General features: G+C 36.4%; 2 protein-coding genes across 2 annotated transcripts in view; one reads left to right on the top strand and one right to left on the bottom strand.

The window, feature by feature from the left end:
- LOC6037005 overlaps positions 1-16,870 on the top strand; it is a 195,965-nt gene that overhangs the window by 112,985 nt on the left and 66,110 nt on the right. The window contains 1 exon segment of the mRNA XM_038256426.1: positions 14,258-14,832. Within this exon segment, the coding sequence (XP_038112354.1) occupies positions 14,258-14,832 (575 nt within the window).
- On the bottom strand, positions 15,198-15,872 carry LOC119767563. Its single transcript, XM_038256432.1, has 2 exons — positions 15,787-15,872; positions 15,198-15,721 (listed from the first exon to the last, which is right to left on the bottom strand). Exons 1-2 carry the CDS (start codon positions 15,829-15,831, stop codon positions 15,200-15,202), a joined length of 567 nt encoding a protein of 188 aa, XP_038112360.1. The 5' UTR covers positions 15,832-15,872; the 3' UTR covers positions 15,198-15,199.

The following is a 16,870-nucleotide window of genomic DNA, read 5'->3' on the forward strand; positions in this document are numbered from 1 at the left end:
GTTCGCTTTCTGTACTGCAAAATTCTGAGCTTAAATCGTCTCTAACTCAGTTAAATCATGAAATATCTCCATGAACTTTCAGGAGTGATTGAAATTCATCTTTTAAGTGGATTTCATAAATTTTCTGTAATATGAAATTTTGTGATTTTCTACATGAATGTAACCCATTAAAACGTCATTTTGGGATAAAGGATTATTTTTTTCAATTTCGTGTTCCCTGGACCTTTTATTCGATAAGAAAAAAAATCATTCATGTGTAGTTTATGCGTAAAAAACGTATTCAATGCATTATTATTTTTTTTTCAATTTTCTCAAGCGATCATTCTCAAAACTTCCAGCTGCACTCAGGCAAAACAAACAAATACCTAATGCATTCACGAGAAGTTTCCCAACCTGAGTTTAAAAAGCAAATCATGCAAAAAAAAACTTTCAACCAAAACAAGCGCACAATCAATCTTCCAAATGCATTTACAATTCATCCAGACCTAGACAAGAGAAAGGCCCACGAGGAAAAAAAACTTTTTCCTTCACATCAACTCCCAACTCCAAATCCGGAATATCGCTGCTTCGTCATGCATCGGCTGCAGCCGAACAATAAAGCCAATCGATCGGCTCGATTTTATTCGCTCTTTCGCGAGGGTAGTTATCAAGAAGGGAGGGGGTTGCTAAGCTCTCTCCTCGCGCAGGGAAGGAAATACACGCGGAAATCCCGAAACCGCACCGAGATTCTAATCTTGTACACCATTTCCGGGGATCAACTGTTCGGCAGAAAAGGACGCGTGGTCATGACCTTTCTTGCGGGAGGGGCGTTTGAATTCTTTGGAAGGGCACAGTTAAACAAAAGTATTTAAATAACAAATTAATTATTTCGTTACAAAATTAAATTTGTTCAATTTAAGTACGATTTTTGATAGTTTTGTTTTAGAGTTTTGATGATTAAATTGCATTAGATTTTTCACTGTGTAACATTCACAATGCGTGGGCTTAGATCCAATCGTTACTGCCTTGAAGGATAGGTGTAATTGTACACATGGTCTGGTAAGAGAAATATAAGCAAAAATAACTTTCGAGGGTTCTTTCTGCTATTGGAGGAAGAAAAAATTGCAACATATTATTTGCATACATTCAGACCAAAAACGCCCTCGAATGGTCCACAGGAGTGCCAACAATAGAATCGTTGACCAGAAATAAATTGGAGAGAGTAACTCACCCTGACCACGCGGTGATAACCTCCATCAATGCTTCGACACCCCATTGAACGGGCCCGTAAATTGCCAGCAATTTCGAATGTTGCCAGACAGGACCCTATCGGAGTTTTCCCCTTTTTCAAACGTGTCTACTTTTTCCACGAAAAACCCCTGCATCCGAGAGAGAGAGAAAAAACCAAGCGAGGGCGGCGCAAATGTGTCGAAACAATTTATTTCGAATTATTAAATTTTCGGCCAGGCCGGGCATCACGTTCCGAGCGAGATATTCAATTATCTTTATCGAATGGCAATCGATGATGGGCGATTTCGACACCAGTGTCTGAAAGAGGCATCGAAAGACACCCAAAAGGTTTGACCCCTTGGTTGGTAATTTCGAAACTGCTGCTGCTGCCACACCGGTTAGGGTGGCGTTACGCCACATGGTGTGACGCGAGCGAACAGAAGTTCCATTAGAAGTATGGTGTGTTCTGGAAAAATGGAAGGAGTGAACCACCGCCGTGGGTGCTCTAATTGCTTGATGACATTGTGCAGGTTGAATTTTAATTTTGTGAAATTATTGGAAGTGGGGGTGGTTCACTGGTTCATGTTGGGTTTTGCAATTTCAGAAACATATGGTGTGAATTGTGATGAATTCTAGATTAAATTTTCAAAACAACCTATCCCTCATGGGTTTCCTATGCAGATAGGGCCTTTTGAAAATTTAATCGAGAATTAGCTTTTTTTACTGGATTGCTCAACGCATCAGTTTCCCATTTGACTAATTGATTTATTTTAGGTTTGTTTTTGCAAACGAATGATTGTTCCTTTTTTATAAAGTTAATCAGTTTTAAAATTTGCAAAGCTTTTAATGTTTAATAGTTATAGTAACATTTATAAACGAGTTATGTTTTGAGTGATGACTGATGAATAAAATTTTTCAACATTAAAAAATATTTAGTTTAATGGTATTTAGCTTTGATCCAATAAGTTCGTTTGAATTACAAGAATCCAATACCTGAATTGAAAAGTAAAAAAAAAACGTCGAATATGTCTTAAATCGAAATAAACCACAAGATTTAATTTAAAAATAATGTTAGAGAAGGTTCTAAAACCGAAGATCCGCAAAAAAAAAAGATTTATTTAATATGTATATTGTAATGTCTATTTTTTAAAGGGTTTTTTTTTTCTCAAAAATACTTCTTTTTCATTTATTTAATTTGCGATGTTTGCATAAATGGCCCATTAGGGTGTAATATGGTTGTATGGAAAAAAATTAAGTTGTCCAAATTTAGCGAGCACAACCATTTTTCAGTTCCTTTTGGGGTCCTAAACAACTCCCCAAAGTTTGGGAACGATTGGTTTAGTCCTCACTTTGCGCAAAACGATTCAATTTTCCATATAAATTTGTATGGGAAAAAACATTTTTTTGGATTTTGATATTTATAAAATCCACGTTTCACGCTGTACTAAAACCGGATTCATATTCGGATGCTCTGGAATGTGCTCTACAACTTTCCCGAAGAGAGTATGATGCTAACTTGCTCCTATAAAAAGATACAGCTTGTTCAAAACTCGTCTAAAACGTGTTTTTTGCTCGAAAATCACGTTTTAGACGAGTTTTGAGGACGCTGTATCTTCTTTCAGGGACAAGCTAGCACCATACTCTCTTCGGGAAAGTTGTGAGCACATTCAAGCATCCGAATTTTAATACAGCGTGAAACGTGGATTTTATAAATATCAAAATCCAAAAAAATGGTTTTCCCATACAAATTTATATGGAAAATTGAATCGCTTTGCGCAAAGTGAGGACTAAACCAATCGTTCCCAAACTTTGGGGAGTTGTTTAGGACCCCAAAAGGAACTGAAAAATTGCTGTGCTGGAAAATCGATTTTGATATTACACCCTAATGGCCCATATGCATGCTGAGAAAACGCAAGGAAAGTTTGTCCCACACATAAGGCTACGAGTTAGGTTTTCGCAAAAAAAACCAGGATTTCCTCCTGATTTATAGAACAAAGTACTGGATTTTTGTGCATTTCTGAAAGAGCACGCAATGTTGAACTGCATCAATAACTCAAAAGTGACGTAAATGCATATGGGGCATTTATGCGAACAGGGGCAGAGCTCATTGAATGCAAAAATGTGTGTCTTTTTGAACAAGTGTCGAAGAAAATGAGTCAAATTTTTATTGTACATGTTTTGAATGTTCCAACTGTCGCTTTTCTTTAAAGCATTCAAAAATCATTCCCAAAATATTTTTCTGTACGTTTTTTGAATTTTATCCTTCAATGCTTTGGATCATTTGCAAGTATTTTACCTAATATTTTTATTTATGCTCGAACTTGGTATGTAAATTTATTTATTAATATTTTTAACATAAGGCCATTTCAAATTTTATTTTCTGCTTCATTACAAACTTGATTTCACAATTCATGCATAAATTTTCATTAAAAAATAAATCAATCGAAGAAATACTTTTTGCTATTTTCATTTGTTATTAGAAAGGTTTGAAAATATATATTCCTAAAATTATTTTCTGTGGTTTCAAAATCCAATTTTGTAAATAGCTTCAAAATGTCTCATTTCATGGAATAATAAACATAATGCAATGTATTTAAAAAAATACACTATTTGTACAGTAATTTTGGCCAGTACCATTTTAAGGAAAAACCAACAACTTTAAATAAAATCTGTAATGGCACAATTACTAATATGTTTTAATGTGCTTATATTTATATTAGATTTTCTTCATGAAATACCATGCCGTTCTCGACATTATTTTTCTACTTCAAATGACATGAGTAAATTTATCTGTTTTACGCCCGTGTTCAAAAATAAAATAAAAAGCTATTAAAATGTCAAAAGATTTGATTTTAAAATGTCAATAAGATTGGATAATAAAGAAAGATTATAAAACGTCAGTTTTATTCCTGATTGCATGCAACTTGCATCGCAAAAATATCAAAAAACTAAATGATGCAATATTTTTATCAAAATAATTCGGCCGTTGCAAACATTTATTTTAAAAAGTTTATTGGCTTCAAAATTGACAATAAAATCATGATGCTAACAAAACTTTTTTTTTTCAGGGAAATAGAAGTGCAATCATCTGGGTACAATTTTAAATGGGCCAATTTTCGAGAAATAAATAAGACCTGTTTCGAAATCGCGTAAGAACTACCATTTTTTTTATTACACAAAAAATCATTTAAAACATAACATTAACACTTAGTTTTTTTTTACCGAATTCCGGAAGTTGAAAATTCGGTAAACCATCTGTTGAAAATTCGGTAAATTATACCGAATTCGGTAGAAATATCTAAGTGGGTCGTGACCGTAAACCGTGGACCGGACTGCATATGAGCAACTATTTATTCAGGAGCATTTTTTTCAAAAGGACAGAAAAACCTTATTTTTTTCATAACAATAGTATATTTCAAGAAAAATTATTTTCCTGGTGGTGGTCAAATCAAAATAGTTGCTTAGATTCGATGTTTGTGGGTCAAAGTAAAGTATTTTACATGATTGTACCAAAGTTTACAATCATGTAAATTTATGATTATTTATGATTTTTACGCTAAGCAAACAGCTCTGAACTTAAGAGGGTAAATATTCCAAATATTCTTAAATTATGTTAAAATTGCTGATTTTACGCAAAACGATAAAGATTTTTTTCCTAAAATTGATTTAAAAAAAAAAAAGTTTGAATTTGATTTTGAAATCAATTTTGAAAATAATCTTCGCAACCTTCTATGACAGAAAGTTGGAATTCATCACTCCGGAAAAAATGACAGTCCGATTTGAGTTAGAAAAATAAACTAAAATTAAATTAAACAAAAATAATACCGCACTGTCGTGCATCGTCCTGCCCTCCATGTGACATTTGAATGGAAAGGTCATGCCGAAAAATTGTCGCAATCATGCAATTTCCTTGCCCTTGAAATACCAGGTTTTTCTTTCTTTCTAGGACATCCTGTCGTAAAATCTAACGCTCCAATAAAACTGATGAATTTGTCACGCCACGTGGTGTGAGTCACGTCGGCTTGATTTGATGTTATTTTTTGAAGAAATTTATTCTCCCAGCAAGAAATCGTGTCACGAAAAGAATGTCCTTGGTTGTCTTCTTTCGGCGTCCCACGGACAAACTTTGACCAACATCGCAGTTTGAGTGTTGAGAAAGCCCGAGCTCCGTCATCATTTGACGCAGCCACGTGGCACCATCTGTGGGCGACACACATAAACTTGTGCGCTGTTTAGGTATGATTTCGGAACGTGGTTTTTCGGTGACACCGTTCATATCACGGGTCAAGAAAAAAGAGCAAAGTGAAAGAACTGCTTTTTCCCTGTCTTTTTATGAAAACGTGATGCTTTTTCGTGGCGCGTTTTGCAATAAAACAAGAAATGGACTAGAATTTTGAACGACTGAGGTATGGAAAGATCGTTCAGTTGGACGTGTCCTTTTGATGCAATTGAAAGTGAAGGAATCTGAAGAATGCTAGTGTTTTATTGCTATTTTTATAATATTTTTTTTAATTATTTTAATTTTTGTTGTCTTACTTAAGTTAATTGAATTTCCCCAAACTGAACCTTCAAGTTCAGATTTGCCTTTTTCGTCATATTTCGTCTACAAAAGCGACACGCAGAAGATCCAATTTTTCAGCAGACTGAGCACGCGTTCACCTCGTCGTCCTTTTTTCCTTCCCACCCAAACAAGATTAGATGCTTTATCGATTATGGCGTAAAAGTTTATTATGTCATTCTTGCTCCTTTATCTGCCCCGTTGATGCCACGGGCTTATTTCGTTAGCTTTTTTTCGCTCCTTTCGGAAAATTTTCATGGACGTCGGTGTCACTCTTGTTTTGCAGCAAGGACAAATTTAACGCACTTTTCGTTTTATCGCACGTCTCGTTTCATCACTGGACAGTGGTATTGTTGATCGGATTTTGGTCAAAAATATTTAATTTTTTATTTTTTTTGTTTGCATGCAACTTAAAATTTATCAAATGTTTGGAAAATTGAAAAAAATAATTACAAAAAACTACAAATTTTAATCAATTCATCTTAAGCATTTAAAAATAATTTAGTAATTTTTTTCCGAATTTGATTTCCACTGTGACCAACTGACTGGAACTGGAACCGAGACACTCGCCGAGGCCTGGTGGCGATGGAGACATGATGGTTGCTTTTGAACGCGTGCTTTTGACGCGATGAAACCCACCGTTGTTGGATTAAAGCGGCTTAATCACTTTCGTTGATGGCTGGGATTAAATATAATGACATGGTTTGCGAATTGAAAAACGGACAGTTTGCGCCGCATCATGTGGCAAGTTGAAAAATAATTGAGGCGAGGATTATTAAATATAATACAAAAGATGTCTTAAAAAGATATTTCAAGAATTCGAAAAATTGTTTATCCCTCTACAAGCCAACGTCGTCTCTAGGCGGGCTTTGATCTAAACATCGCAACAATTCAATAATTTTTTGATTAAAAAAATAAAACATTGGCAAGATATCCTATTTTTTTCAATTTGTATGATTGGAAGTTTGCCTTTTATTTGTTATACTGTCCAGACTCGATTAATCCAAGCCTTATCAATTCGAAGTTTCGATTATTCGAAGGTTTGCATGGGACTTCGGATAATTGTATCACGAACAAAAAACATTTTTGCTCTCGTATGTTTTATTTTCTTACTTTTTACATCAAATCCTAGTTCTGCGACCCCATGTTAGTCAGATTTCGACGCCAACATTTCAAAAAGCATCATGTACAAACCATGCGTTTTGAGAAAAACGCATTTGAATGTTGAGCACCCATTTTCAATTCCCATTTCAATATAAAAGCAAAAAAAGATGTTCTAATAATAAAAAACAATGAAAAACGTTGCTTTTATTGATACTTGATCATCCAAATTCAATAAAACATCATTTCCGTAATTTTATTTGAATAAAACAAACATAACTCCTTTTGAAATCACCAACGTCGATATCACCCTGCTGTCATTGAGAAGGGTGCTTTGTTATGACTCGTTTTTCTTCGCCGAATGTACATGGCGCTTTGTTCATGATGCTTTTTTTTCGTCACGAGGTTCATGTAGTCTTTTGTTTGACAGGTTGACAGGGCTATATAAACAGGGACTGCTGATGGCAGAGATTTTGTTTATGTTACTTTATTTAAAATCATGATTAAACAGACTTTACTGAAGTAACTTTTGCTCATTTTTGGTGGAGAGGTAGCTTATTAGGAGTACTTTCAGAATATGCAATAACCCAGAAAGTGTCAAAATGTACATGATGCCTTTTGAAATGATACCGTCGATTTGAATAGTATATTGCTTATTATATTTCAAAATGCTTTTTTCAACATTTCATCACCGCCATTTTGACCGCCATCTTGGATTTAAACTTGTTGAATCAGTTTAGAGTAGTTCTGAGGTCAAACTTAAGCTCTGCAACAAAATATTTTTTTCGTGATTCGATTATCCGAAGATAAGTTTATCCGAATTGAGATTTTTTCAAGAACTTCGAAAAGGACCGTATTGAAAGGAAAAAAAATGAAGGCAGTAATTTTTGTGATTTCCCTGGTGTAGCCTTTACGCATTTTTTTCTGCAATTCAAATGATAATGGTATGATTCTTTAGCAGAAAATTTGAAAAACAAAAAAAAAAGAAAAGTGACTGTAAAAAATATGAAGAAAAAAACAAAAAAAAGGGGAAATGGTATGAATGATAAGAGATGGCAAAATAAGCCAAATAATATAAGAAACAAACAAAAACTAACTAAGATCAAACTTAATAATCTTGAAATGAAACAAGAAAAACATAAAACAAGAGAAGTAATATTTTTTGTAGAACAAAAGTTACCACACGAAAAAACAAAACAAAACATTAGAGGATTGCTATTTTTTTTAAACGAGTGTTTTTTTGTTTTTTTTTTCAAATATTTATTTCATTTTGGATTTTTGGAATTTTAATAGAATTAGAAGTGTAATCAACTGAAAACAATTTCCTTGGTTTTTAATTATAGCCCTCAAATAGCCCTTATCAAATCATTTTGATTATTTTTTTAAATTTTAATGGTTAAAATATACACAATTGAAATTTGAATTAAATTCAATCATTGATTTTTAATAATAATTCAAATTTTTAAAAGCGTTTTAAAAATCTGTCTTAAATTGCAGTTTTTAAAAGGACAAAATAGACTTGAATCAAAAAGAAACAAAAAGTTAAGGAAGCTTTGCGAACGATAAACAAATTCATTTTTAAAGAACCGCTCTTTGTAACATGTTTGATAAAAAAAACCTCAATCCAAAATAAAACAAATAAATAAATCATAAGCTCATTCTTACGTGCTATTCCCGCCTCAAAAACCCCCAAAGTCATCTCCGGAACATAAAATTTTCCGTGCTTTTCTGGGCTTCTTCCAGACCCACAAAAAAATCCAAACTCCCAAAATTGACAGGGGAAGTGTGTGTGTGTGTGCCTTCACGATACGGCTCATAAAACGGATCGAATGTGGCGTTAATATTTCGATTCCAATCCAAACCTAACCAAATCCCAGTTTCTCGAATACCGTAAGGGGGAGGGGAAAATTTCGGAATGGTTCAGCACACATGGTTGTTATTTTTATTTCACGATTCTTCCACTAAGATCGGCGATGCATCCGGAGATTCCGGAGAGCAGATTTTCAGCATCCTTTGGGCAGTTTGGTTTTAGATCTGGCGAGGGTCAGTGTTTGTAGTGTTTGCCTAGCACGTCGTAAATTCAAGTGTGCACTCTCTGTGTGTAATGGACATGGTTGTTTAGAGCAAAAGTCAACATGGTTTTTTGGGTGTTGCAAGATCGTAAAAAAAGGAATGAATCCTTAAGGTCAACATGAAGTCAGTTAATTTTATTAGGTTTAGGAAAACGGGTGTTATTTGCTTTGGAAAGAACTGTAAAAATCTATGTTTTATTTTGTTCTTAACACAAATCGTGCCAACAATGTTATGCCCTAATGGTTGTTCAAAAAATATCATCCCATATAGAACGAAGCAATCTTTATAACCGTAACCCACTTCCGCTGGGTTCTTATGCAGCACGTCGAACATTAACCACCTTTGCCACAATTATGCCTGACTGTCCAACCGGTGAACCCTCGGTCTAACCAAAATCGCTCGTTTTACGCTTGACCCATGTGGGAATATGGTCGTTAAAACACCTGAAGCCGCTGAATGATACTTGGTAAAAGGGGGTTTGTGTGTCATTAATATTTCATACAGGTTAAAACGTTTTCTTTTCTACAGATTATATTATTTCGAAAACATGTATTTCAAATTTGAAAAAAAAAACTGTTATAAAACTTCTGTAGTTTCCGAAATTCAGTCTCTCACTTTTAAAGTAATTCTGCAACATTAAACTGCAACTTGCAATTCGTCAGAATAATAATCATCATTAAGAGGTGCAATGGCTGAACAAAACGAGTTGCGGTAGGAAACTGGATATGAAAATGAAAATTAAAAAAACCTGAATAATAATTACTGCCTTTATGACTCTTGTCCTACTTTGCTACCATGGCTTGGTTGAGCTTAAATATTTTTCAGAACCTGCAGGTTGCAATTAAATTTACCGCTGAATTTAATTAAGTTCTGCGAGGATGGAATACTTCGAATGAGTTGGGTGGGAAAGTATCTCTTTACGTTGGGATTTAAATTTATTCTCTGAGAGCAGCAGGATTAAGTTTTTCGCATTCATAGCATAGTTTTGCTGGAAACTTCATCTTGTGGAGAGTTTGAGTGAATCAGTGACCAAGATTTCTTAATTATGTGCTGTTGTTAGTTATTTCGTGTTCCAATTAATTTTTAAAATATATTAAATTTTGTTTGATTCTGTAAGCCTTTTTTGTTACTTCGCATAAATTTTCACTCAATAAATCTAAAATCCAAACAAATAAGACCCTTTGTCACAAAGCTGCAGCTCACTGGAACCCCAGGGAACCATCCGGAACGGCAACAAAGAGAGCAGCTCTGCTCAGCACCCCATTATGTAATGAATGAACTACGTCTTCAACATTCTACCCCCTTCTGAATATGTAACAACAATGGAGAGGCGGCTGCTGAATGACACGTGGAAATCCGGTCGTTCATCTTGAACGTGACCTAGAACGTGTCGTCCCTCCTGTTGAAAAGTAGGACAATGCAACACCGAGCAACCAATCAATACTGGATGGTACTCACACCTTGGCTTTTTTGCTTGTGTTCTTGAAAGGAAGTCGAGAAGGATGCTGAGCGTTGACAATAAAGGAGAGTTACCTTTAGGAGTGTGTCCTGTTATAGCTGTGTATAGATGAGAGTTGTTTCCAGTAATGATTTGTTTCTGCAAAATATCTAATAGAACGATCTTGGAACCTTTCGAAATAATTACACGAGACTTCGAGGACACTTTGCCGTTGTTCTCCGGCACTTGACTTTCGTTCCCCTTTGTAGAACCACCACACTACTGGAGCGTATCTGGAGGGATTGCTTCCAATAAGTGCACCGGACCATGTGAATACATCGTCACCACCGACCATTGGGACCCCTTGGACAAGTTTGGTGTTGAACATGGCCCATACAACAAGCAGCAGTCGTTTGTGTGTGTGGTTTGTGATTTATGTTTCGCCAAGTGTATCGACACAATTTATGCGAGTTTGGATATCGTACACCACAGTAACATACGAAGGGAAAGAGAGAGAGAGCTTTCAGATAAACCACAACAAGAACCACTCCAACGGTCCGTATCGGATTCGTTCGACGATTTCGGGTTGAGTTAACAACTGTTGAACTTCCCAAACGGACATTAGCGCGAATGCGGTATCCAATGCAAACGATATCGGTTGAAACGTGAGCAATTTTCGACAAGCTCAAATTACAGCTTTAACCTACAAGTTTGAAGCTTTCACAGAAGCGCTCGCCTTCATTGTCCTCGTGAAGTAGTTTTCAAAATCCCTCAGCATCCATTAAACCATCGTTATAAGCACCACCCACACTCAATACCGCACACACACATACGACTTTGAGGACCCACTCGTTGGGGTCTTTCGGTGTGGTTAGTAGGCAGCTAGTTTAAGCTGGTATAACACCTCGTTAATCTGCTAATACTAACCCCCTTTGCCCTGAACAGGCGGAAAGGAATCCCGTGAGGGCACTTTCGCGAGAAAGTTGCTATCGTCGTTGTCAGTCAGAGATGCTCCTTTCAGAGTCAGCCTGGAGGCGCGTTGTGACGCGACGTGGGTGTCGTTTGAGCCTTGAGTCACGTTAACTAAAGTAGAGACAATTTGGTTGAATGGCGACGTAGCGGTTTCTCAAGAAAATCTTTGTGCGAAACTGTTTCAGAAATCTCAAAATGGAAACTTAAAGACACATTCACATACACTTTAAATATTTATTCGTTTTGTCATAGGTCGAATTATCTGCTTTGCAAATTCCACTCTGGATCTTGTTTAGAAATTTATTTATAAAATCATCTAATTTAGCAATGATAAAAAAATCGTACCTCGAGCGAAATTGGCGTGAACCAGTGAGAGTGATAGAAAAAACTATCATTTGATGATTCCTGCACCAAAATATCAGATGGTATAGCGATCGTCACTATAACTTGTGAGTCCTCTTCTTTTATCTCGCGATTGCCAGCATTCTTTTTCTATCACTCCTTCTTTTTTTCTCGCTTACGCAAACTCGCCGAAGATTCTTTTGTTTTCTCAGAAAACCGCAATGAACGCGAGAGAGGATTGGGAACCGACCACGTCTCGTTAAAATACATTAGCAAATTTTGTGTTGTGGCTACGCCTAGGGCTACGCTCTGTTGAGAGGATATAATGAAGTACCCGACGCGATTGGTAGTGAACAATGTATTTCCTATGGAGCGAACTGTCAAACTACCACTCGAATCGGGTATTCCATTGTAAATGTGGAAATGAGAGAGAAAAAGAGAATGTCACGTGGGATTCTGTAAACACGAGATAGAGACAGACGATTGTTTTTGCTAAGAATTTCGCGACGGAAAGAAGGGCAGTAAAAATTGGGAGATGAGAATTTTGGGCATGATAATTGTAGTCGCTGAGAACTGAAAGAGTGATATTTTCACAACCCTGGTGACAACAATTGAAATTCAGATTGATGTTTAATATAACATAAAGTGTAAAAAGTGTGTACTTCTTCTATATATATAAAAAATTTCGACGGTTTTGTTCGAACGCGAATCAGTTCAATACGGAGCGTCGGATCAAGGCGCTCTTTGTTGCGTTGGGCTCGTATAAGCCCAAGGAAGGTTCTTATGCAAGAAATTTCCACTTTGGCCACTCTGGAACCGATTCCGGAAAATCTGCAGATTGTATGGAAAAAGTTGCGTAAAATCTAATTTTGATCATAGGAGGCTGAACAAGGAAAAAGCTAAAAACGTCAACAAACGAAAAAAGGAAAAGACGAAGTTTTTCGGGTAAAGCTTGTTTGATATAAGATTTTCATGGTTATTACACCATTTTGCTGGTCCGTGAAATTGGTTATTTTATAGAATTATGATACCCGTGAGATTTTCTTTTTTTGAGCTTTAAAAATCACTAAACCTACTAGGGTTAGTGAAATTTCACGTTTTCGCGGACAGTATGAAATTCATGAAATTTTAAATTTCCGTGAAATTTATCATGATTTTTATCAATGTCTCAAAAAAAACGTACCGTCATCTAGGCTTAGTGATTTTTCACGCTCGAAAATAGCAAATTTCACGGGGACCTCAATTTCAAAACACAAAATTTTTACGCAAATTTCGCGGAACGTGAAAAATGTTAAAATAACTCTGAAAATCTTATGTTAAAATCACAGAAACTATTTTTTAAGCCTTTTTATATATTATTCTTCAATAAACTAAAAAAAACCTCACTAAATTTGAAGGTGACACATATATTTTGAAACAAAATAAAGGGCATGCGTATTCTCATTTATTGAACTGCTTTTTTAATATTCGCTAAAAAGTTTTCGCTGATTTGTTTCTGTTTTATCAGTTTACATTTATATTTTCATATAAAAGCAAAATTTAACAATTTTGTCCAGAAAAAAATAGTAAAATAGATTGAATTTTCTGCGGCATTTAGCCCATTCAAAATATTTTTATGGCTTTCTTCTCTCCTTTTCTTCTCTTTTCAAAAACTAAATTTAAAATCAATAGACAAAAATAAAATAATTTGTAACGAAATCCAAATTTTTATTCAAAATTAGAATAGAAAACATAAAAGGTGGTATTTTTTAACTTTCACGAGTATCATCAACCCAAATAATCAAATATCGATAAAATTAAACAGGACTCAGAAAAAATGTGAAATGAAATGTTTTTAAGAGGTGATTTGAAAGATAAAAATAATCTTCATTTTATTTTGAATAAAACAAAGCTTGATTCTTTTAATTTCTTTTGAAATAATACCTTCCAAATAAAAAAGTAATAAAAATTTTACTACAGCGAATGAAAATATTACTAAATTTAGTTATTTTCTAAAAAAAACTGAAAAATTTGAACAATTCTTCAAATGGTTCATAAAAAGCTTTCCAATTGAAAACTAATAAAATTTACTTAAAAAGTCTTTATGGTTGAAATGTTAAATATGATTTTATTTGAAAAAAAAAATGTGAGGAAATTGATAAATTACAAGAATTTCACGAAACAGTCAAAATTCACTAACCCCATATTAGTAATTGAACAAGGGTATCACTCGTTTAATTCTACAGTAGTTCTCAAGATTATTGTAATTCCTATTTAAGGTAGATAAAATACTTTGAGAAAAATCGTTACAATTTCACAAAAACATAAAATTTCACGGGATTTCGCGGAAAAAGCCAAATTTCGCGGATTTCATTGGGTCTGGGGGGTGAGATTTAGAGAGCGTCGAGAGGTATCTGGTCGAAGAAATGCTATTTGAGATAATTTATTCGTTTGATAAAAAGGTTTCTGGTTTTTATCATTGATAATATAATATTTTAATTCAGCAAAGTAATTTTCCTATAAATCCCACCACTTCCTTACCGCGCCTAATCACCCGTGTCTGTTTTTGGTTTCTCCCGTTGTAGATTTCCGCATCAGCAAGTACTGCGAGGAGCACTTAATTATCGGCAGCGAGAACCGGTGGGACCGGCGCCGCAACAACCCGCGGTCATCGTCCTCATCCTCCTCATCCTCCACAGTGGAGCGCGATATTTCCGGCGGTAATGACGACGACCAGCAGACGGGCAAGTCGGCCAACCTCGTCGTTGCCGGGGACGAGCCTCGGGCGGGCTTTACAGACGACCGTGAAGAGTACCCCGAGTACGAGTACGATGACCGAGACGAGGAGGAAACTGAGGAGGAGGAAGAACAGGAGCAGGAAGAGCGAGAGCAAGACTACGCCGACGACGGACCGCGGGGGGAACCCAGGGCGGAAGCATTGCAACAGCCACAGCCGGTGCAACAGTCGAGTCAGCAGCAGCAGCAACAGCAGCAGATGCATTCGTTTCATAATTTGAAAATCCTGAAAACGTTTTCCGGGCCGGAATCCGACGACGTTGCCGCCGTTCAAGCGACGCTTAATGAAACGGAAAAAGAGCGGTTACAGCTGGAGGTGGAAGCGGCCAACCGGAAACGGCAGCGCCAGAAGGTGTTTTCGCAGGTAAGGGTTACTTAATTAGCACGTGATTTGCAATGGATTTGAAAATATATGTCAAAAGCTCAATTTAAATGCTGGCCGAATGATAGTTTATTATAATTTACACAAATTTAAAATTCTAAAAAAAATCAAAAAGCAAACTTTTTTAAACTTTTTTGTGTAGATTGTTTTGGAACTTGTTGGCTACTTGGGACGTCAGCCTTGCCGACACGAAGAAAAGCCTAACGTGAAATTCCCCACGTATTCCCCACAATCAAATTTAATTTATTGGACTCCAATCAAAATGCATAAGTTGCTGATGAAGAATAAATATTTATTTTTTCGAAAATAAATTAACAATTGCATGCAAATGATTTAAATCTCAAGCGATCTATCCCAAAAGTCCAGTCAACAGGGTCGGAAGTCCGGTCAGAGTTCCAGTGACGGTTCCGAGCAGGCCAGTCAGCACACCGCTCAGCTGGGTGAGCAGCGCATTCACCTGGGTCGTCAACGATGAAGCAACGGTGTTCAGGTTGGAAGTCGCCGCGGTCAGCTGGTTGATCAGACTCGTCGAAGCACCGGTTCCGGCCGAGATGACCGAGTTGAGCTGGGTGTTGGCAGTGTTCAGGGCAGTCTGCACTCCGGCGGCAACGGTGCTCAGGCCGCTGGTGAGAGTCGTGGGAAGAGCGGTCAATCCGTTGCTAACGATGCTGTTCAGCGTTGACTGAAGACCCGTAACAGTCGACTGGAGCTGGGTCAGAGCCGAAGCGGCGGCAGCGGTCAAGGCATTGCTCGCCAAAGCGGTTTGGATCTGCGTCAACAGGTTGGTGATGGTTGTTTGCAGTGACGATGTCACGCCTTGCAGAGTCGACAAGGCCGTTGACAATTGGGGAGCCGGAGATGCTGTGGTGGCCTGTAAAGGTGGAATGAATAGGATTTTAAGTAAGGATCAGCTAAATCCTTTTCTTAGGAACTTACCGCCAACAGGCAGACACAGAATGCAACAACCAGGAAGGCTTTCATCTTGGAGGAGACTGTTCAGTGACTTCGAAGCAAGAACTGATACCTTTCGAAAACCTGGATTGAGGTATTTATAGGAAGCTCGAATGTCCTCAATACCAAACAAATTGCTCGAACAATCTTAATATCATCACATTTAGCAACAAAAGAATTTTTTGTTTGTTCCATTTCACACGAGACTTCGCTCGCAGCTGTTTACGTACACTTTTCTCGAAGCACGGTTAGAACAAACGGAAATCTTGTTTTACGCAAACGCTCAAACTTGATAGCAAATTACTTGATAAAATAAACATAACGGAATTATTTCCATGTTTTGTGTGACTCATATTTTCAAAATTTAATTCTAGAATTTTCTACGAATCGATATGTTTGTACACAATGTTTTTTTTAGATCGTTGACAGATTTATAATGACCATATGTTGCAAACATAAACTATAGTTAGCCAATACGTGATCAAGCAATCTTGAATTTGTAAAATCCAAGAAAAAAACGTTACTTAATCCACCCTTAGGTGGTTGGCGCCTTCCTCACATTTAAAGGGTACTATCCAAAATAGACACAAAACAGTCCAATTCGTGCTCGTTGAAAAGATTTTTTAATTACCTATCCAAAGATAGGTCGCATAAATGTTATGAGATAAGATGAGATGATCATGCGATCCGATCTCCAAAAAGTGCGAAAATAACACTTAAGTGCTTATAACTTTTGATAGGGTTATCAGATCTTCAATGTCTTGGACGCGTTTGAAAGGTCTTTTGATTACCTATCCAACGATAGGCTGCATGAGAGATCCGGACAACGTTTTCATCAAAATATCTGAGATCCGGCCTCCAAAAAGTGCATAAATAACACTTAAGTGCTTATAACTTTTGATAGGGTTGTCAGATCTTCAATGTCTTGGACGCGTTTAAAAGGTATTTTGATTACCTATCCAACGATAGGTTGCATGAGAGATCCGGACAACGTTTTCATCAAAATATCTGAGATCCGGCTTCCAAAAAGTGCATAAATGGCACTTAAGTGCTTATATCTTTTGATAGG

Source organism: Culex quinquefasciatus, chromosome 2 (genome assembly GCF_015732765.1).
Source record: "Culex quinquefasciatus strain JHB chromosome 2, VPISU_Cqui_1.0_pri_paternal, whole genome shotgun sequence".
NCBI lineage: Eukaryota > Metazoa > Arthropoda > Insecta > Diptera > Culicidae > Culex > Culex quinquefasciatus.

Bases quoted from the DNA above. Each gene is read 5' to 3' on its own strand.
- LOC119767563 (XM_038256432.1), bottom strand. From the start codon at position 15,831: ATGAAAGCCTTCCTGGTTGTTGCATTCTGTGTCTGCCTGTTGGCG. The intron at 15,722-15,786 runs GTAAGTTCCTAA...CCACCTTTACAG, and splicing joins TCTGTGTCTGCCTGTTGGCG to GCCACCACAGCATCTCCGGC.